The 18,421-nt window shown below is 39.3% G+C and overlaps 5 protein-coding genes and 3 long non-coding RNA genes across 15 annotated transcripts; 5 read left to right on the forward strand and 3 right to left on the reverse strand.

Moving 5' to 3' along the window:
• Positions 1–12: 12 nt before the first annotated feature.
• Positions 13–2,392, reverse strand: LOC124204595. 4 transcript variants are annotated; one of them, XR_006879003.1, is made up of 7 exons: positions 2,312–2,392; positions 1,265–1,360; positions 1,096–1,170; positions 890–1,028; positions 710–826; positions 493–575; positions 13–426 (listed from the first exon to the last, which is right to left on the reverse strand). It is a non-coding gene; the product is annotated as an uncharacterized LOC124204595 (long non-coding RNA). The 4 variants fall into 4 exon arrangements; XR_006879002.1 differs by lacking the exon at positions 2,312–2,392 and adding an exon at positions 1,450–1,766; XR_006879001.1 differs by lacking the exon at positions 2,312–2,392 and having other exon boundaries at positions 894–1,028; positions 1,265–1,766.
• A 28-nt stretch (positions 2,393–2,420) lies between these two features.
• Positions 2,421–3,282, forward strand: LOC124204597. Of its 2 annotated transcripts, none has more exons than XR_006879007.1 (3): positions 2,421–2,560; positions 2,623–2,807; positions 2,878–3,282. It is a non-coding gene; the product is annotated as an uncharacterized LOC124204597 (long non-coding RNA). The 2 variants fall into 2 exon arrangements; XR_006879006.1 differs by having other exon boundaries at positions 2,425–2,555.
• A 60-nt stretch (positions 3,283–3,342) lies between these two features.
• Positions 3,343–4,912, reverse strand: LOC124204593. Its single transcript, XR_006878997.1, has 3 exons — positions 4,733–4,912; positions 3,887–4,190; positions 3,343–3,824 (listed from the first exon to the last, which is right to left on the reverse strand). It is a non-coding gene; the product is annotated as an uncharacterized LOC124204593 (long non-coding RNA).
• Positions 4,913–6,658: 1,746 nt separating this feature from the next.
• LOC124204589 (keratin-associated protein 10-4-like) lies at positions 6,659–7,859 on the forward strand. Its single transcript, XM_046601674.1, has 2 exons — positions 6,659–6,892; positions 6,996–7,859. The coding sequence occupies exons 1-2, from the start codon at positions 6,866–6,868 to the stop codon at positions 7,554–7,556; spliced, it is 588 nt and encodes a 195-aa protein (XP_046457630.1). The 5' UTR covers positions 6,659–6,865; the 3' UTR covers positions 7,557–7,859.
• Positions 7,860–8,823: 964 nt separating this feature from the next.
• LOC124204580 (facilitated trehalose transporter Tret1-like) lies at positions 8,824–14,651 on the forward strand. Its single transcript, XM_046601655.1, has 6 exons — positions 8,824–9,278; positions 12,331–12,395; positions 12,482–12,614; positions 12,689–12,912; positions 12,987–13,237; positions 13,300–14,651. The coding sequence occupies exons 1-6, from the start codon at positions 9,236–9,238 to the stop codon at positions 14,198–14,200; spliced, it is 1,617 nt and encodes a 538-aa protein (XP_046457611.1). The 5' UTR covers positions 8,824–9,235; the 3' UTR covers positions 14,201–14,651.
• Positions 9,501–11,512, reverse strand: LOC124204582. The gene is made up of 4 exons (XM_046601657.1): positions 11,220–11,512; positions 10,968–11,134; positions 10,744–10,898; positions 9,501–10,683 (listed from the first exon to the last, which is right to left on the reverse strand). Exons 1-4 carry the CDS (start codon positions 11,374–11,376, stop codon positions 9,654–9,656), a joined length of 1,509 nt encoding a protein of 502 aa, XP_046457613.1. The 5' UTR covers positions 11,377–11,512; the 3' UTR covers positions 9,501–9,653.
• Positions 14,652–14,751: 100 nt separating the features above from the next.
• Positions 14,752–16,148, forward strand: LOC124204588. Of its 3 annotated transcripts, none has more exons than XM_046601671.1 (6): positions 14,752–14,904; positions 15,001–15,296; positions 15,364–15,590; positions 15,650–15,710; positions 15,776–15,894; positions 16,000–16,129. In XM_046601671.1, exons 2-6 carry the CDS (start codon positions 15,033–15,035, stop codon positions 16,028–16,030), a joined length of 702 nt encoding a protein of 233 aa, XP_046457627.1. In that variant the 5' UTR covers positions 14,752–14,904; positions 15,001–15,032; the 3' UTR covers positions 16,031–16,129. The 3 variants fall into 3 exon arrangements, with proteins under 3 accessions (XP_046457627.1, XP_046457628.1, XP_046457629.1); XM_046601672.1 differs by having other exon boundaries at positions 14,762–14,904; positions 14,980–15,296; XM_046601673.1 differs by having other exon boundaries at positions 14,763–15,296; positions 16,000–16,148.
• Positions 16,149–16,576: 428 nt separating this feature from the next.
• Positions 16,577–18,354, forward strand: LOC124204598 (zinc metalloproteinase nas-8-like). 2 transcript variants are annotated; one of them, XM_046601677.1, is made up of 9 exons: positions 16,577–16,685; positions 16,759–16,899; positions 16,981–17,053; positions 17,125–17,253; positions 17,338–17,485; positions 17,555–17,730; positions 17,797–17,862; positions 17,930–18,039; positions 18,157–18,354. In XM_046601677.1, exons 2-9 carry the CDS (start codon positions 16,783–16,785, stop codon positions 18,199–18,201), a joined length of 864 nt encoding a protein of 287 aa, XP_046457633.1. In that variant the 5' UTR covers positions 16,577–16,685; positions 16,759–16,782; the 3' UTR covers positions 18,202–18,354. The 2 variants fall into 2 exon arrangements, with proteins under 2 accessions (XP_046457633.1, XP_046457634.1); XM_046601678.1 differs by having other exon boundaries at positions 16,644–16,685; positions 16,773–16,899.
• Positions 18,355–18,421: the final 67 nt, after the last annotated feature.

The raw sequence follows: 18,421 nt of genomic DNA on the forward strand, positions 1-18,421 counted from the left end.
CATGACCAAAGTGGGACTTGCCATTGCTGACAAGTCCGGGCTGACACGGTGACAGGAGAAGATGGAATGCACAACCTCTAGAATCCATCACCGTATCGACAAGGGGGGAAGTCCCTATGGTGCATTGCCTAACGGGGCCTTTCGGCAAATCTTGGGCAGGTGCAGCTGTTCGATCCCAAGGCACATAAGACCAAGAGACCAAACAGTGCGGCCCGTGCTAAGGAGCTAACATGGGGGAGAACAAAGGCGTGGCAGCCAACGGGTTAACTAACAAAACATATTACCAACAATAACAATAGATGATCCGCGTAGAACTTGTAGGATGTTACTGCACGTTGTCGTGGCTCGTAGAGATGCTGAAGTCTGATCCCGTCGTCTGATGTTCACAGTCTGTAGGCTGCATTCTTTCGGTCATTATCAAAATGGCTAAATCAAGGAGAAAACAAAATTAATAACAACACTTGCATTCACTGACATGACAAATGAAGTTACCTTGATAACACCAATCAGGTTTCCCAAGCTATCCAGAAGATGAAAGAGTCAAGCGAGGATGTAGATCACTCCAACAGATTTCCCTATGTGAAGAAAGATGTGACAGAACATTCAAATGATTTAGTTAGTTATTATTTTAGAATTTCGATAACTTTTCAACATTAAATCTAATATATTGGCAGAAAGTATGGGGGTTATGACAAAAAATAAAACTTACAATTGTCTGAAGAAGGAGAGTAATTTTTCTATCTTTGGCTGTAAGGCGGCAGCAGCAGTAGTTATCAGTGTCTTTAGAATTCTAACTAACTTTGGGATGTTAATCATGTTGTTAAATCTAAAGGAAAAATGTCAATAAATATTCCAACATTGATTGCAATAAGCTGAAGAAAATGGCTACCTACTACTTGAGTAAATCAATCAGAACAATGCAACACGTGTTGGTATGTGCGCTGCATCTTTTCCTGTGACTTCTCCGAAGTTGCTGCAATAAACCTGAAGATTACCCATGGCCTTGCTCATGCTTCCCATAGCCTTCTCTAAGACAAAAATACAATTCATGAAATATAATATAGAAGTTTAAAATTTCTGAAAGATAAACAATACTTGTCTGTCAATGCAACATTTGTAGAAAAACATGCTCGGAAAAAAACAATACAAGTCCACACTGGAGTTAGTGACCTACCAAGATCAATAGAAACTCCAGCTAATTATGAGGAATATAGACTAAATATGAGAAGAGGTTTTTTAAAAAGAGGCTATCATTGGTTTCTACCTGTATTAACTGGATGATGCAATCAGCAGAAAGTCGATTATGAAAGGGTTGTTGATCGCTACTTGAAGGGTGATGCTTCCTTTCGCGTTCCTTCCTCTTGTTCCATTTCAAATGTGATCAAAGCATCAAGCACACACACAGGATGATAAATCAAACAAGTTACACAGAAATAAACTTCAATTTACTTATGAATTAATCAGTAATTTCGTGGAAAAATAGGAACTTTTAACAACACAACAATCCGCCATTACATGAAAAACGAGGACTCTTGCCATCTATTGGGCACCTCTGAAACTCGGAAAAGTCCCAAAAACGTAATTAGTTTTGTGACACAACTTGAGCTAGAACAGCATACTTTAATTTGATTAAATCTAGCTTGAAGTCTTGAGAGCATTACAGGGAACAAAGCTCACATGCTAGTTTTGTGCAAATTTTCCGGAAGTGTACCGGAAGTAAGCGATAGCGCCTTATCCATTGAGCTACCATCAAAATAAACACAATTTTCGTGATCTCCGTGAAATTTGGGGTCGATAAGATGTAATTTAAACGAAATCCAATTTTTGGCCAAAATCGAGAATTTTCCTGAACTATAGTTCAGGAAAATTCTCAAAACCGGAAGTACGCGTAGGTACAAACAAAAACATGAACTTTACCACAAATTCGACGAGGATCACGAATATGTGATTATTTTGTGCGTTGAATGAATATTTACTGAACTACTGCCTGAAAAGAGAAAACCGGAAGTAGAAAAAAAAACACATTATTAAAAAGCTAACAAGTGAGCTTTGTTGCTGTAACAGAAACTGACGACTATCACCCAAAAGTTCCTTGTAGTAGCAGCGAGGAATTTCTTCAGAGATGTGCAAAGTAAACGTAACTAAACTGATGCGTTTGACGGAAAATGAGCAAAGGCTAGGCTGTCTAGCGTCAGAAGGAAGAGACCTTTAATAGTAACATAACATAAAAACAATGTCCCCTCTAGATCGTTGACACTCAATTGAAGAACTAACCAACTTACAAACAAAGACAAATAACTGTGATACTCACGTAATATTCTCCCCTCCAACTTTGTATCGTCTTCTCAAAGTAGCCACCACCGCAGCATCACCCATCACAACAGACAAAATCCCCAAGGTGATAATGTATACGTCAGTCTAACTTCTACAATGATGTCAGTGAAATTCGCTTATGTGCCTTGTCTATGGCATCTGATAGTGATTCCAGACGTTTCAGCACCCAGGCAACAGCACTTGGACAGCAGTGAATTGCTGAAAGGAAAAATAGTCAGTTGGTAAGGTAAATCTGTCAGTTATTCAGAATGTTATTGAAATTCAGAAAATCATTATGACTTACTACAGCAGGCAACAGCAAATAATGGTCATGAAGATGACAAAGCCTCTTCACACTACCTGTCTCGCAACAAAAGCCTGTTTGTGCTCATTTGATCCTCATTCCTTGGCATATAATTAAATTGGTAGGCAGGAAGATGTCCCCTCCGTTTTCATTTTCACTTGACTTGAACACCTTGTTTGGATTAGCAAAGGTAGGTTGTTGGTATCAATTTGTTTTTTAGCTAGTCATTGGTTAACTGTTTATGTGTAATTTTCAAATAGGTACTTCACCAAAAGGGGAAGGAGATAATTAACTTGCAAGAACATTTGGTGCAGAAGTAGTTGATTGATGATTCTGGATCTGAAAAATATGGGATGAAAATATTTGGGGAGGAAAAACAATATCCCACATTCATCACTCTTTCTTCTGAATAGGCCTACTTGGGCTGAAGAAAGAAGTCCCTTTTGTTGACTAAATATTGCTGTCTACTGTTATACCTCTAGGTATCACCTTTTGCAGAGAAGAATAACAGCAAAGTTTAACATTCATTGGACAGTAAGACATGACTACTTTCTTCTTCTACTTTGGACATGTGGTTTTACCTGTGAACTATCTATTCTTGTCCTATAAAGCTAAACCCGTCTTTTCCTGTAGGTGTGTCGTGAAATTAACAATTAAGGTGTAATATTTCGAAAATTCACAACTTAATATTTATGACAAATGAGTTAAAATTAGAATAAATTGTTATTTTTGGCCATTTCTAAAATTGTATATCATGGTTCAATATTATTTATATCACCAAACCCTGTGTAGTTGTTTATATAAATTTTGATATACTTTACCAACTTTACCCTTGCAAAATCCAACCAATCACAATCAAGACACGGTGAAACTCTGCCTCGATAGACTATGCCCAGGGAGATTACCTGGACAAGGAAGAAGAGAGAAGAGTATGAGGCCAGTTTGGAGTAGCAGGGCCACAAAACAGAAGGCAGCAAAATATTTGATCTGACGAGGAGAATACACTTATAACAAACAAGCATAAAAATATTTGACAGAACAACCAAAGCTTTCCAGGATAACACCGCACACCGGCAACATAGACTCCAGGATAACACCGGCGCCACAGACTCCAGGAAAAACCAACTATTTATATTTTCATTTTCCCCCAATGGATATGGCACAGTGCCGAGGGGTTAACCTGATTTAAAATCAGTGAGGGACAAACCTGAAAGAAAGAGGGTTTATGTCAGTGCCAATAATTTTCAAAAATTATAGTGAAAACAATACCTCTAATCAATCATAGATCATCTTAAATTACAACCCAAGTGATGTTCACAATAACCCCTTGAGTGGTAGCAATTTCTTGTCCACAGAACAGATGGCAGCAAAAGTAGGATCTGACAAGGAATATACAAACATTAGTTAAAATATATTGGATTTTCTTTAAAAAAAATAGATTTTGAATATATTATCTTAGCAAACAGTGAGATGTCCAAAAAAGAAGAGAGCGACAAAGAACTTGTTCTGACGAGGGCTTCCAAGTCCTTCAACATCTTAGAGAATCAATTCGTCGTAACGGCAATATATAAAACTGAAATGAATATGAATAAATTTATAATATCACATAAACATTAAATACAAGAAATTTTCATTTTCTGTGAAGTACATTCACCATTACTCATAATGTAATGTAAAACTCAAGAAATACTAGATGTCATGTCACTCATGTGTGTAGTAAAGCTTAAAGTTTGGAGGAGAAAAACTATTTATACTGGTTTTGTTTAAGAAACAATAAGAACAATTAAGTTAATAAAAATTACTAAATCAATTCAGTGTTTCAAAACTTCCCATCTTACAAATGACATTAATGAAAACCATCTGAAACAAGTGCAGAGGGGAAAATGTGTTTAAATGCATGCACCATACTGAACCCAAAATTTGTGACAATGAAAATTCTTTCAAAATAACTAAATTGCAAATAGAATTTCCTCAGTTTTAGAAGAAACAGCTTGAATTCGACCATTTCATCCTTATCGTCACAAGCACAGGCAGGTCACACAAAACTTGTACTAAGTAAGTTGTCTAATCTAATACAAATTTTGAGAGCTAACTAAAGGGACAACAATTAATTACCTGCTGTGAAGACTTTCATGGAAATGTATTAATTTGGATCCCAAGCTGTGTCCCAAGCTAGAACCATGCTAGAAATGCAGAACAGCATGCTGAAAGAGTGAAAGGTAAAATTTCAATTGACGAAACTTTAGACAATATTCGATATATTATTTAGGGCGTTACCACAGAGTAACAAATACATATTTGGTTACCTTAAACACAAAAATTCGTGAAAGAAAATCAGAAATTTCTTCTGACATTTGACTTCCGACCTCTCACTCTCACCAGAGATACCAGAGATAACTAACTGCCTCCCACATTTGAGCGTCTTGAAATACAAACGTAATTTGTGGAAAAGTGGATATGGAACGATTATTGGCAAAGAGTGGCCCTCCGGTGGCGACTGGCGAGTAGCGGAGGTTTCATCAGCAGGTTTAATTTCAAATTACGATCGAAAATAATTCATTACAAAACTTTATACTTAGCAATCACAAATTAAAAAAAAAAAAACATACGAAAATTTTTAATAGAGTGAGAAAATAAATTAACAAGAAGTAGAAGCAGATTGAAAACGGTCTTATCTCATCGGCTAATCCTCATCCCCTCCTCATCCTCAAAAGTCAAAAGCAACTACAATGGGTACGCAAAATCTTTACCCGGGGAGTCGACCAAAGTTTTTGCTAGATTCCCACAAAATCTGATCGCTGTTTAATTCTCAAACCAATTTTTAAGTTTCAACCTGGTTTCAACAAAAACAAGAATTAATGATGCCGCACGGTGCTCAAGATAAAGTGCAAAAGATCAAAGTCACAATCCACAACGCCTGCCTTATACTGAAAGATTAAAAAGTGATGTGAGCAAAGAGTGCGCATTCAACTTTACTTTACAACAATAAAAGAATTAAAATGGTGAACATAACGTCTGACTGCGAATTGCGAAATAGCCGCTGACGACAACAATAAAAAAATAATTTGGGGTTTCAGAGGCTCGCCATTCTAGCTACGGAGTAGTACTGTACCAGCCCTACTAAAAAATAAATCGTAACCGAGCCGCAAACAACAAAATACGTTCAATACTTCGTTTGTTTACTTCCCAATTGGCGTCGGTAGCGTGATTACTCAGGCGATAAATGCACTCAATAGGTGACGCCCTCGTGAAGATATTCACGTTCACATAAATACGAACAAGGACGGTGGACAGAAAGTGAAAGGAAGAATGGAAGGTAAAAGAAGATGTCGTACCTTGAAGCGCCTTGATAAGAAAAATTCCCCTCAATATCACTCGATGCTCCAATCAAGGGAGGAACTAACCTATCAAATCAAATAAAAAGCAATTACAAAAGGATAATAAATAAAGCAGTTTGATCAATTTGTTATAGAGTAAGAATGTCACAAGTTAACCAGTATAAAAGTGGCACGTGTGCTGAATGATTTGTTTATCACTTAACATCTATATCATCTATATTTATTACGTATTGAGCCCCATGTCTTATTTTTACGATATCGAAAAACCTAAGCAAGAAAATACAGTAGCAGAGCCGGAAGCGGTGCTCAAGATGTTTGACAGCAGTGCTGACAAAAATAAGAAGCTGCGCGGTAGGTTTTTACTTTCAAGAGTATGTACCTAAGTGCCTTGAGCGTCTCGTCCTACTTTATGGCCAGTGGGCCAGTCTATTAGTGGACGAAATAAAAAGTTCGTTACATATAATCATTGTCAATCTGAAGCAAATTTAATTTGAAAGAACTTAACTTTAAAGTTTACTAGCTCATGCAAGATAGAATTTCAAAATCGATGCTTGAATTAGACCTCCTCACCTCATGCAATCTTTCTTTGCTCATCGCCAAATTGAGTTCAGTTAGCAACATCAATCAAATCCGAAGGTTGAATTACATGAGATGGGTGTAACCGTTACACCCTTGATTCATGGCCACTTGCACCCCAGTAAACATGTATGATATCGCATCAGGGGAAATCCCTAATTAAATCAAAGACGTTGATGATGAAGAGGTGGGGTCCTACATCTCCATTAAGGAGATGTGCAAGGTCTTAGTCCCCTCATTAGGCAAACAATATTGACGCCCATTACAGTATAAATAAGCAAGTAAAATCCAACATAACCAACACAAAACCCACAACCCCCAACTAAGAATCAAAATGGCGAGAACAAGTGTGCTGTGCCAGGTAAGCATAAAATTGTTATCTTTTCAATGTGTCTGCCTTCTGTAGAATAATAGTGCCTATATTTCAAGTGGATTTATTCAATGAATTTGTTTACCTATCGCAGCTATTGCTCGTGTCGTGCTGCATAAGTCTAGTGGTCGTCAACGCCATGCCGATGCCATCAAGTTACGACAGCAGCGAAAGCGTAGGATGTTCAACTGGAGGATGCCAACCCACAGGATGTCCGACCGGAGGATGCCAACCCGTAGTATGTCAAAACGGAGGATGTCCAGGAAATGAGGAACGAGACCTAGAGATTGAGACTTCCCGGGAAGCCGAACAAGTGGAAGAGAGAGTCAGTGTATCTGTAGAAGAAATTGAATTTGAATCTGAAGATCCAGCAACTGGCTGTATCGATGCATCCTGTAGAAATCAAGGCGCCGCCAGAAGACCTGTACCTTGCACAGTTCCAACCTGCACACCCGTCGCTCCAAGAAGACCTGTCCCTTGCACAGGTCCAACCTGCAGACCTGTCGTTCCACGAGCCCCAGCACCTTGCACAAGTCCAACCTGCACACCCGTCGCTCCACCAGCACCACCTTGTCCAACCTGCAAAACCACCACCACAACTTGCACAAACTGCGCTCCAACCACTTGTACAACCCCAGGCTGTGCAACTGCCTAAATGGCCACCAAGTGACAAATTTGTTAAGTCCTTCAGACCCTTAAAAAAGGCCTGAGTGACGCTTTCGCGCCTGAACGTCGTGGCCTTAATGTCGGACATACATTTAAAGCTGTTGAAGTAGTCGTAGCTTTTCTACGGAAAATAGTTATGGATACAAATTCAATTACATGTTTAAGCAATAACATAGAAGCACAACTTTACCCAAATATGTTGGTGTCCGGTGTCCTACACCTCATTTCTTGTATAAGTGAAATGAGAGATATATGCAGGAAATGGTAGCAAATACAATTTCATGATACTCAATCAGCTGTGTAGTTTGAAGGTGCCAATATCTTATAGCCAAGAATGAACCTGTTAAAAACAAATGAGGGTGAATTTTTGTGATTATATGATTTCAGCAATGAATGATGAGTTGGTAAAAAATTCGAAAGTTTTGCCTACCTATATCGTCATATTCCAATGCCTCATCTTTTGGGCAAACAAGTTGGAAATTTTTGTTAAAGATGTGAGAGGATGATGGAAGAATGAAGATAAAGGTCATGAAGCTGAGGATTTTAGTGACAGGAAGTGTTGAGCAATTTGTTCTGAAAATAAGGTCCACATCTAATCTGATGAATAGACGGCAAGTAGATTTTCTAGAATTCCAAAAGTCCCTACTAGGTCAATGCCTAACTAGTCTTATGGCGAATCTTGAGCTGGTGCAACCAGCAACGTGTTCGACCCCAAGACATATAGACCAAGAGACCGAGCCCGTGCTAAAGAGAAGCAGCTAATAAAGCAGAAGCGAACCCAGGGAAACCATGGGCCGATGGGGTAATGGATTTCGACAATTACAAAAATGAGCGATGTTCTTTAACAAATAAGCATTATTTGTAATACAAAAACTTGTTTGATAATCTCAGGCTGAAGTTGTTTTCATTTTCTGACGAAGCTTGATACAAGCTCGTTCTTTCCTGCATAAACCAAACAAATTGATGTAAGTGTCATCTGGCGGTAGGTTTGATATTTACTTAATGTAGCGCCATCTGTTATCAGATCTGGGAAAATCACAGCCGTCAAAAAGTAAATGGCCGCTACTTCACTTTTTAAATGCATCGAAAAGGTTAAAAGAATCACATAGTTTCTATTTTTAGGTTCAGAAGTATCTAATAAGCTCTATACCTAACTTCGTCACTCCTTATAGTTAAAAACTAAACCTTAAAAATACCCTAAATCGTGTTTTTCGGATTTCCTCGATTCTGATTGGTCGAGAAAATTCCTTCGGGGCGCCTCTCTTAGCAGACTACTGTAACTTGTGCTGCATTAAAGGCCCCTAAACCTTCGGTAATTTAGTAAACTAAATTCCTCAGGGACTAAATTCCTCAGGGATACGAAATTTGAACAGAGAAAAGTTAAGTGGACAGATTGTGTTGAGACTGAATGCAGTCTGAATCAAAATCGTGAGTTTGACTCTTCTGTACGACTGACCAGCACTGACCTACATTCGCGCAGCCACAGCAACGAAAAATAAAAATAAAAGACTATCTATACAATCAGTTTTGGGAATCCTCTACCTACTTTGAAGACCCTCAGGGTACATTTGGTTTCGTTCGTTCGGTTGCGGTCGATGAACTCCGGGGTGTTGGGTACAGATTATTTTCCAAAGTGCGTCAGTGTGCCGCAAAGTTATAGTGACTGAAATGGGTACGAATGGCTTCGATCACGAGATGTCACAAGAGTTGGGTAAGTCAACAAGCGTTAAAGAGCGGAAAATAACAAACATTAGAACCGTCCTATTACTTTTTTAAGATTTTACAACTTCCCGTGTTAAAGTGGATGTTAAGTGTTACGCATCGAGTGAGGATATTTTTACGTAATATAATTATAGCAATTATTCCTGGAGGTCTGACAGCACTTCAAAAGCCGACAGTGGAAATTGACTTAAATTATTTACACACACAAAAATAAAACAAAAGTAGGAATGTAATGAGGCTGTTTTTCAATATTGAACCATCTTCGAATAAAAGGGTTGAATACATATTGAAAATAGTAAAGAGGGGACAAAATCCAGATTAATAATTTAAGATAATCGACACAAAAATAGTGAGCAAGTTGAATTTAGAATCGCCCATGTTTAGTTATCGATAGTTGCCAATTTTCATCACGGATGAGCTGTTTCCAATCTTCCAAATTTGTGTCCGTCACATTGCTGCAATCCTTCAACTTGATTACTTTGAGGGGATTGTTTTCACGCATCAGAGCATCGATACCTCGAAAACTAATTCTGTGATTCGAAATAACTTCGAAATGCTCGAGATTCTGGAATGTGTCGAGATCGGCGGCCTTTTGTAGAACGTCGTCGGTTAAGGCATAACAATTTTCGAGTGTAACGGATACAAGTGAAGGGGACGATAAGAGCAACAAAAGATTTGAAGCACAATTGCAGCTGCAAATTTTCAAAGTTTCGAGTTTCTTTAGTTTCTGAGGAGCGGCCAGTTGGTTATTTCTCTGGTACGCTAGACGCTCGTCTGCGTTATATAATTCCATAAGCCTCTCATTCTTGTCGAGACTGAGAAATCGCAAATTGGGGCAATGCTCGGTGATGATGCGAACGTTGACTTTAGAAAAATTACAAAGAGACAGCGACTTGAGCGAATTTCCAATGGAACTTTTCCGGAGTAGTGGAGCCACACCTACGTCGAATGAAACCTGGCTTGTTCGAGTTCCAGAGATGGTGAGGTCGCAGAGCTTCTCCATTGGCAATAAATCTAGTAGATCCCTGTTGCGAAAACTATCTGGCGTCTTGATTTCCACTTTCCTGAGCGATGGACACAGGGAGACTGCTTCTGAAAGGTTTCCCTTCACATACGGTGAAGAGAACCGGATGCTGAGCGCCGATAATGAATATTTGGTGTCGGTGGGTACATCTTCTCTCAACGCCGATCGGTGTAAATAGGCCAAGGTTTCAACAATGGAATCGTGTCGCAGTTCCTTGAGAACAGGCAGGTTTTTAAGGGCCATCGTGGTTCCAATACATGTCACATTGGTTTCATTTAGGTTCAGTATCTGGATAGATTTACATTTTCCAATTACGCATAAGCCATGGATGCCAGCATCTGATACTAAACTATCATCTATGTGCAATTCCCTGTAAAGATTCAAAACAAATTAATTTGCATTTTAAGTGGCGAGAAATATTGTTTACTACCTTAAGTCTGCACAGTAGGTTCCAAGAAGATGCAACAGACTATCTGCTGTTGCCGAACCTGAAATGTCCAACACTTGCAGATGCATAAACTTTGGAATAAAATTCAAGCAGCCTAGGAAGTAACCAAGACGTCCTAGCCATAAAGATCTCAGGTGCTACATTGAAAATTTAAAAACATAAAATTTAAACACTAGATTTCACAGAAATATTTCCAAAATACTTACTGGGCACTTTCTTGAGGCAAGACGCAGAAGACCAGAAATAGAATTTTTATCACACATGGAGAAATCTAATGTACGAAGGTGTGGAGTTATAAGCAACTCCAAGTACTGTTCCTTTAGCTGGTTATTCTGTGTTAGATGCCTTATAATTCCTTCTAAAATTACTGAAGCTGATGATGGCATTACATACAAAGTGAGGAAAAAATAATTAGTTATGTATACTAATTATTCATTTGATTTATCTTTCAAACTTACGCAGTGAATCAAACGGACTTTGACTGTTTTCTGAATTGAAAGCGTCCACGCCGGTCGGACGCCTCAATGCCGACATTTTACAAAATTCGCCCATGTTGTCTTTAATAAAGTCTACACACATCTCAGACAACTTATTAACACTCAACGCATGTGGCATTTTAACAACTAAATTTAATTAATTTTCAATAGAAAAGTTTTAAAAATGGCTGTTTTAGTTCTGAAATTTAGCTGGCAAAGCAAATGACTGTGAGAGTTTCGCGGCAATAACTTGTTTACTTACCTTCAATAGCAGACGACGAAGTAAGTAAAAAAGAAAACAGGGTTGCAATATTTTAGAAGTAATAGAGAATAAAATAGGAAACGAAAATTACGGAAATGTTTTTGAAAATTGAAATATAGAATTAGTTTACTAATTACAAAAGTTTAAAAAGAAATTATCTTTAGACAAATAATGCCTTATTACTATAAAAATACTCTTTGCAATTTCACGATGAAACGACAAACGAAAAACTTTAATCAATTCGGCTCCACTCAATTGTTTTACTCGATTGGATCAGCTGGAGAGCGGCTAAAGTTGAGGCATTTGAAATTAAACCATAATAACTCTTTATCGAATAATTTTTGAATTCAGAAATTAATTTTATGTCATTCAGAAAAGCAGAAAACACATATCCTTAAGGCAGATATGAATGTGATGAAGATGCCCAGCATTTTTTATGAATTGAATATTTATACAATCATGTGAGCAATATTCGAAAGGTTATACAGTCCACTGAACACATCAGTATTCTTCGCTTCACTGATTCCTGTCGAAAACAGTCTAGCCTATATTAGTCTTGATGTTTACTTCACGGCGCTATTACATACTAGTTTTTAATCTGGGACAAACACATTAAAAATGTAAAAATTCGTGATAAAGACGCGCAGTCGTTCTGTAAACAAAATTAAAAGTTCACGTGATCCATCGTGAGTCATTGTGAATCCATTCAAATCCTTCCGTTCTTGACTCGCTCATATGTCAGAAGAGTTTGACAACTCTTCTAGATCAGTCACACAACAAGGAATCCGCAAGTTTTTTGGGGATAACAGTGGAATCTTATTTCTTGTGCAGTGACTGAAAAAACCAAAATGGTGAAGCAGCAAATAATGAAGAATCCCCACAAAGTCCTACCACAGGTGGAAACAAAAATTATTCTTCCAACTATTACACAAATTTACAAATTATAATTGTTCTTACGCAACACTTTGTGTTGAATTTACAGTTGATGGCGGCAGTCGTCGGATCGTGGGGTTACTTTTGCATGGGCACAGTCAGAGGATGGGGCTCTCCCGGTCTTCCCTCACTCAACAGAACGCTGGACTTTGAAATGAACGAAGATGATTTCAAATGGATCTGTAAGGTCAAGCTTTTACTTATACGCGATATTCTTCATTAATTAATAGTAATAATTGTTTTTAACACCGGATAGCTGCAATGCCCATGTGTTCTTCCTTCTTTGGAGCTCTGATTATCAGCATACCGATGCAATACCTAGGCCGGAAGAAAGCATTAATCGGACATTACTTTTTCTATATATTGGGCTCTCTCATCCTGGGACTCACCTATTTCGGCAAGCACAAAGCCATGTTGTATGTTGGCCGATTGCTGCAGGGATTGGGTGTTGGGTGCACCACTCCGGCTTGTCAAATTTACGTAATAGCATCTCCAATTGCCTTCAAACTAAGTGAATTAATTAACACCCGTCTACTATTTGGTTTATAAACAAGGTGAGTGAATGTTCGTCTCCCAGTATCAGAGGACGATTGGGATCGATAACAGCTTCGGCGTTGGCACTGGGAATTTGGGTGGCGTACATCATCGGCGCTTTTGTCGAATGGCACGTGCTGGCTTTCATCTTCACCGTCCTGCCTTGCATTTTCCTCCTGTGGACGTGCGCAATGCCCGAAACACCAATTTGGCTGCTCACTCACGGTCATGAAGATGACGGACGGAAGGCACTCCAGGAACTTCGCGGAAAGTAAAATAATCTACTAAAATTCCAAATTGAGAAAAATCTTAATGAATATTATGACGTCATAGGAATACTAACGTTGACGCGGAAATGTCGAGGATGAAAGATCATCACGAGAAATCGGCCAGCATCAACGGACCTATTCGTTTTAAAGATTTGATGAAAGGGCCGATCCTGAAACCGTTCGGCATCACGTTGGGTCTCATGTTCTTCCAACAGGCCACGGGCATCAACGCCGTCGTTTTCTGGACAGTCAGCATTTTCCAGTGGGCCGGAAGCAGCATCGACAGTCGTTACGCCACCATTATAGTCGGAGCTATCCATTTGCTATGTTGCATCGGTTCGGGATTCCTGGTGGATCGATTCGGACGAAGGGTTCTATTATTGGGGTCAGCTGCCATCACTTCCATTTCTCTGGCGGCCATGGGAGTATTTTTCTACTTCCAGCGGATCTGGGGCGAAGCGGATGCCACTCTGCATCTGGGCTGGCTGCCGCTGGTATCTCTGATGGTCTTCATGGCGGCATATTCGTGCGGATTGAGCAACGTCCCCTTCATAGTCATGGGTGAATTATTTCCCACCAGATACCGGACGTTTCTGGGCACCATTTCTTCTTCGTTCAACTTGATCGTGACTTTGATTGTCGTCCGATTCTTCCCCGACATGTTGACCGGATTAGGCAAAGATGTGACCTTCTTCGTCTTCACTGGCTGCACTTTGACGTGCATCGTTTTTGTCTATTTTCTTCTACCGGAGACCAAAGGCAAAACCCTGGAAGACATGGAGCAGCTTTTCAGCAACAACGTCCCAAAAGTTAAAAAGATTCCGGAAGAAGAGGACGAAGAAGCTGTTCCGGAAGTCAGCACGCAGCTCGTGACCATCAGTGATGGCCAATGCGGATTGGTCGGCCATAATATCCTGCCTACGACAGAAGAAATAGAAAACGATGAAGTATTTGCCACTTTTTGATCAAGCATAGACTAATTTTCACAGTGGATTGACTTTAGTGCAATTTGATTGCATGTTACAACCTACTTAATAATATTATATAAGGTGCTATCGATGACATTCCTAGAGCTATTTTTATAACCGTGATGCATCACGTGTTTGTTTTTTTTCGTTTAGTTTTGTTTTTTAGCCAAAGGTTGATTACTTTATTAATAAAAATGTTTCCTGTTTGATTATTCCTGATGATTTATTCGAGATGGACACCTTTATTGCGGAAGCGCGGAGCTTAGGTTCGGAAGAGAAAACGCTTGGGAAAACCCATCGAGAAGAATATCAGTGTGTTATTGTTTTGATACAACATCAATCTCACGTGATGATTTGACACTTCCTTTTCGTTTGGTCTATTTGAATTCGTGACACGATTTAGTCACGCGCTATTGTTCGCCAAAGAATAAAAGGAATCTAAATAATGCGGGAAATTTGAAAATCAGCTGATTGTCATCTTTGCGCTTCAAGTATCTATAATGCTCGCAAGATGGCGAAGCTGTTAGTGTTTTGGTTTCTGAATTTTCGTCTGCACTGTTTTCTTGACTTTGAAATATTGACATTTGCTGAGGATAGGCTCTTGTTACGTAAACATCAAGTTACATAAAATATCTAGTTGAAAAGTGTTGCTAAATCCCACCTCGTCAGCCTCGTTTCGTGCACTGAGATACATTATTTCTGTGAGAATAATTACATTTAGAAAATAGAAATGCACAGGCTCTGGAAAACAAGTTCTCTTAAGGTTCCATCTATAGGCTTGAGTCTTTTGTTAACAGGTACCTTTATATCACACTCTGCCAGTGCTTGTATGAGTGCTGCTGGAGAAGGAGAAAGGAAAATGGAGTCTGTCCGGCAAACCAACAACGATCTGATTGATTCATCCTACCCTGGTACAGCTGTCAGTCGACTGCACAATGTGCAAGTAAGGGTGAAATCGCTGACTCCTGAGCAATTGAGTCAGGACTGGGAAACAGTTAGACGCTCCATCCTCTGGGCAGGTGGACTCAGAGATCTTCCCAATGCGAGACCTGGCAAGGGCTACACAGGACATTCCTTCAACGATTTCAATCATGTACAGCCATAACTGTTTTGAACTTTGTTGAATAGGTAAATTAACATTTATTTTTATTTTTAAACAGTGTGACCTAACAACAATGCGTGGAGATGAAGCTGATAACACCAATGAAGGCAGAGTTGCTGGTATAGCGTACAACAATCGTTTGGGAGAAGGCATTCGTATTGCGTCCATCGAAGAACTAGGACCCGGTGGCTCTTGGAGTACTTGCATGATAGGATGCAACAAGGAACCCCCTCAAGATGTGGCCCACATTCAATTCAAGTCAAGGATTGCTTTCAAACTTGTGTGGTAGGTGAACTAAAGTTACTCTAACAGGAATGATTTCTTAACAGTGCATTTCATTTTAGGACTCCAAGGAACTACACCACATTCGTATTGGTGGATGATAATGGATCTCTACTGAATTGGGTAAAACATGATCAATTTCCATTCAATTAGCGAATTCTCTTAGAGTTTCAACGTTGTTGGTTTAGGGTACACCGACAGGAAGTCTGCCACACATTTCAGAAAGAAGACGCAACTTTGACACGGTGGCCGGTTCCAAATACGCCGTCGAAGCCGAGCGCAAAGGGCTAGAAATGCAGCAACAACCGTAATACCTTTTTCCCCACACGACTCATTTCTTTATTAGCCCATTGGGGCTCACAAACATCATTACTTGTAGCTGAACTGCGTCAACGTAATATTTTGTTTATAGGAATGGCGGTCGTGAAATCTCGGAGCTTTAACCCAATACTTTGATTAGTAGCCTCCCCTTTAATTGCGCATGTTCCTGTTTGATTATCCAAGATTTTGTTCTAATGTCTGTCTTCTTGATGTTATTAATACAACTCGGAAGGACAAACATTTATTTTCATTCACCTACATTGGTAGTTTATGCCTTTGCAAACGGAAATGAAAATGAATTGGTCGTTGTGTTGACATTTAAATTGCGCTGGGCCAGTAGAAAATATCTCTACATCTGTCGGACAGCCAACGCCCACAGCTAATGTAAACAACCAGAATGAATTCCGAGCTAGTTGTGACGTCAATTATTCTGACCAGCATCTGTTTTTTTTGTTATTTTTAGCTTCTAATGGTCGGCTCAACAACTGACACGAAGGACGTACTGACAGCTGTATTTACAGGTAACAGATGTTATTTAAACTGAGTCAATACAGCAGCTCAACTTTTCCGATCAGAATAATTCTAAAGCCAATAAAGTAATTACGAATAGGAGGCACGTTAGGGAACCGAAATTGTGTGGGATGAGCGAGTTTGTTTTGGCAAGTGATACGTATCTATCACGATGGGACAGGATAGTAGTATAAAAAGGCGATATGAAAAATAGTTTTCCATCACGCTCGCCCCTTTCGTGATCTGAAGTCGTGAATTCACTGTCCGGTAAGTCTGAAACTTCACATTTTTATCAATTCGACTTGTTGTAATAAGAATTTTGTTCTTTTGGTGAATTAAGACGATTTGATTAAGTTAAATCAGAATGGCGTTTGACAAAACACTTTTGTTCGTGGCCATCTCCCTGACGTTGTCCAGTTGCTGGATCCACTCGGCCAGAGCCAATCCCGTCCCGACAGAAGACGACAATCAATTAGATCGGGTAAAGTTTTGTATACGTTGTAGCTTACGCGTTAAAAATTGTAAATTATTCTGATTATTTGCGCTACGTTCTGAAATGCAGGATGATAGTTTCAAAGCTGGAAAACCATTGACGGAAGAAGAATTTAATAGTGGAGCTACTGGAAACAAAGGAGGTTACTAAAATAAAAACATTTTCAGTCGAGATTATGCAATTTTGAAAGATTCTTTCTTCTTTTTTGCTCAGCTTCTATGAACAACCGGCCATGGGAACATCAACAAGGCGGTGACGTGCCCCCCAGTAATGGAAATAAAAAGAACGGAGACGTCAAATGGCCGGGTGGACGAATTCCCTACGTCATATCAAGCGATTTCTGTAAGTGCTTCAATTTTATTTAATTAAATTTTTAAATTTTTTCAATTAATAACTTGGAAATTAAAATTCTCGTTTGGAAATTAGCGCCTGAAGAACGAAAAGTAATCGGTTCCGGTATAGTAGACTATCACAAACAAACCTGCCTCCGCTTCGTACCCCGCAAATCGGAAAGCGATTATCTCAAAATCATCAGGAGCAAGGAATCCAAAAATGGATGGTCTGCTTATCCCGGGTAATGAGAATATCACATGAAAAAAAAAAAACTGACTGATAGATTTTGATCGAAAAATCTATTTGACAGCTGCTGGGCGCAGAAAGGAAATGTGGGTGGCGCACAAGAGTTGAGTCTCGACAACGGATGCGTTTACAAATCGACTGTCATTCACGAACTGATGCACGCCGTCGGATTCGATCACGAACAAGAGCGCCCTGACCAAAGTCGTTACATCACCGTGAATTACAAAAACATCAAGCCAGGTAAACTCTTCGTACCTGCTATTTATATACAAACAAATTTGTTTTAATCAATTGAACTTCGAACAGAGAATCACCAGTGGTTCACCCCTAAACCGAGAGACGCAGTCAACACTATCGGACAATACGATATCAGTAATTGCATCTCGTACCCTCTCATCATGGCAGTTTAAATAATCGTGATTTTATTTCGCATCTTTAGACTCGGTGATGCATTATGAAGCTTATGCCTTTGCCACTGACAGGTCCATTCCGACAATGGTAGCCAAAAATGGGAAAAAGAACATGGGGAATGAAAATGGATTTAGTACGGTAGGTCTTGGCTCGTCATTTTCCTATCAATTATCGCCCATCTGACCTGAACTTGTCGAATTCGTGGCCTAATGCTCTGCAATAATTTGTTTTCCATTTTCTGGCTATTTTATGCAGTCGGACGTACAAAAACTCAACACGCTGTACAGCTGTTCTGGTTAATCAAGGAGGGACTGCGCAGACATTTAAAGCAACGAAATAGATTTGTGTCTGACGTTGTGTAACCGGAGAAAATTCAGTTGATGTCCAACTGCCTTCCTACTGGCGATGACTTTCATTTGTGAACTATCAATAAAAGTGTGCAGAATATAGTAATACGAGTTCTCATATGTCTGTTTCCTCTGAATGGAATAACGACGCTGTTACAATTCAAGAGACGAAG

The sequence above is a fragment of the Daphnia pulex genome, chromosome 10 (genome assembly GCF_021134715.1).
Source record: "Daphnia pulex isolate KAP4 chromosome 10, ASM2113471v1".
Lineage (NCBI taxonomy): Eukaryota > Metazoa > Arthropoda > Branchiopoda > Diplostraca > Daphniidae > Daphnia > Daphnia pulex.

Coding starts and splice junctions, on each gene's coding strand:
- LOC124204589 (XM_046601674.1), top strand. CDS start 6,866: ATGGCGAGAACAAGTGTGCTGTGCCAG. Junction 6,893..6,995: donor GAACAAGTGTGCTGTGCCAG/GTAAGCATAAAA, acceptor TACCTATCGCAG/CTATTGCTCGTGTCGTGCTG.
- LOC124204580 (XM_046601655.1), top strand. CDS start 9,236: ATGGGTACGAATGGCTTCGATCACGAGATGTCACAAGAGTTGG. Junction 12,396..12,481: donor CCCACAAAGTCCTACCACAG/GTGGAAACAAAA, acceptor TTGAATTTACAG/TTGATGGCGGCAGTCGTCGG. Junction 12,913..12,986: donor CTCCGGCTTGTCAAATTTAC/GTAATAGCATCT, acceptor TTTATAAACAAG/GTGAGTGAATGTTCGTCTCC.
- LOC124204582 (XM_046601657.1), bottom strand. CDS start 11,376: ATGCCACATGCGTTGAGTGTTAATAAGTTGTCTGAGATGTGTGTAGAC. Junction 10,899..10,967: donor TTGCCTCAAGAAAGTGCCCA/GTAAGTATTTTG, acceptor TTTTCAATGTAG/CACCTGAGATCTTTATGGCT. Junction 10,684..10,743: donor ACCTACTGTGCAGACTTAAG/GTAGTAAACAAT, acceptor GAATCTTTACAG/GGAATTGCACATAGATGATA.
- LOC124204588 (XM_046601673.1), top strand. CDS start 14,934: ATGCACAGGCTCTGGAAAACAAGTTCTCTTAAGGTTCCATCTATAGGC. Junction 15,297..15,363: donor CCTTCAACGATTTCAATCAT/GTACAGCCATAA, acceptor ATTTTTAAACAG/TGTGACCTAACAACAATGCG. Junction 15,591..15,649: donor ATTGCTTTCAAACTTGTGTG/GTAGGTGAACTA, acceptor ATTTCATTTTAG/GACTCCAAGGAACTACACCA.
- LOC124204598 (XM_046601677.1), top strand. CDS start 16,783: ATGGCGTTTGACAAAACACTTTTGTTCGTGGCCATCTCCCTGACGTTG. Junction 16,900..16,980: donor ACGACAATCAATTAGATCGG/GTAAAGTTTTGT, acceptor TCTGAAATGCAG/GATGATAGTTTCAAAGCTGG. Junction 18,040..18,156: donor ATGAAAATGGATTTAGTACG/GTAGGTCTTGGC, acceptor TATTTTATGCAG/TCGGACGTACAAAAACTCAA.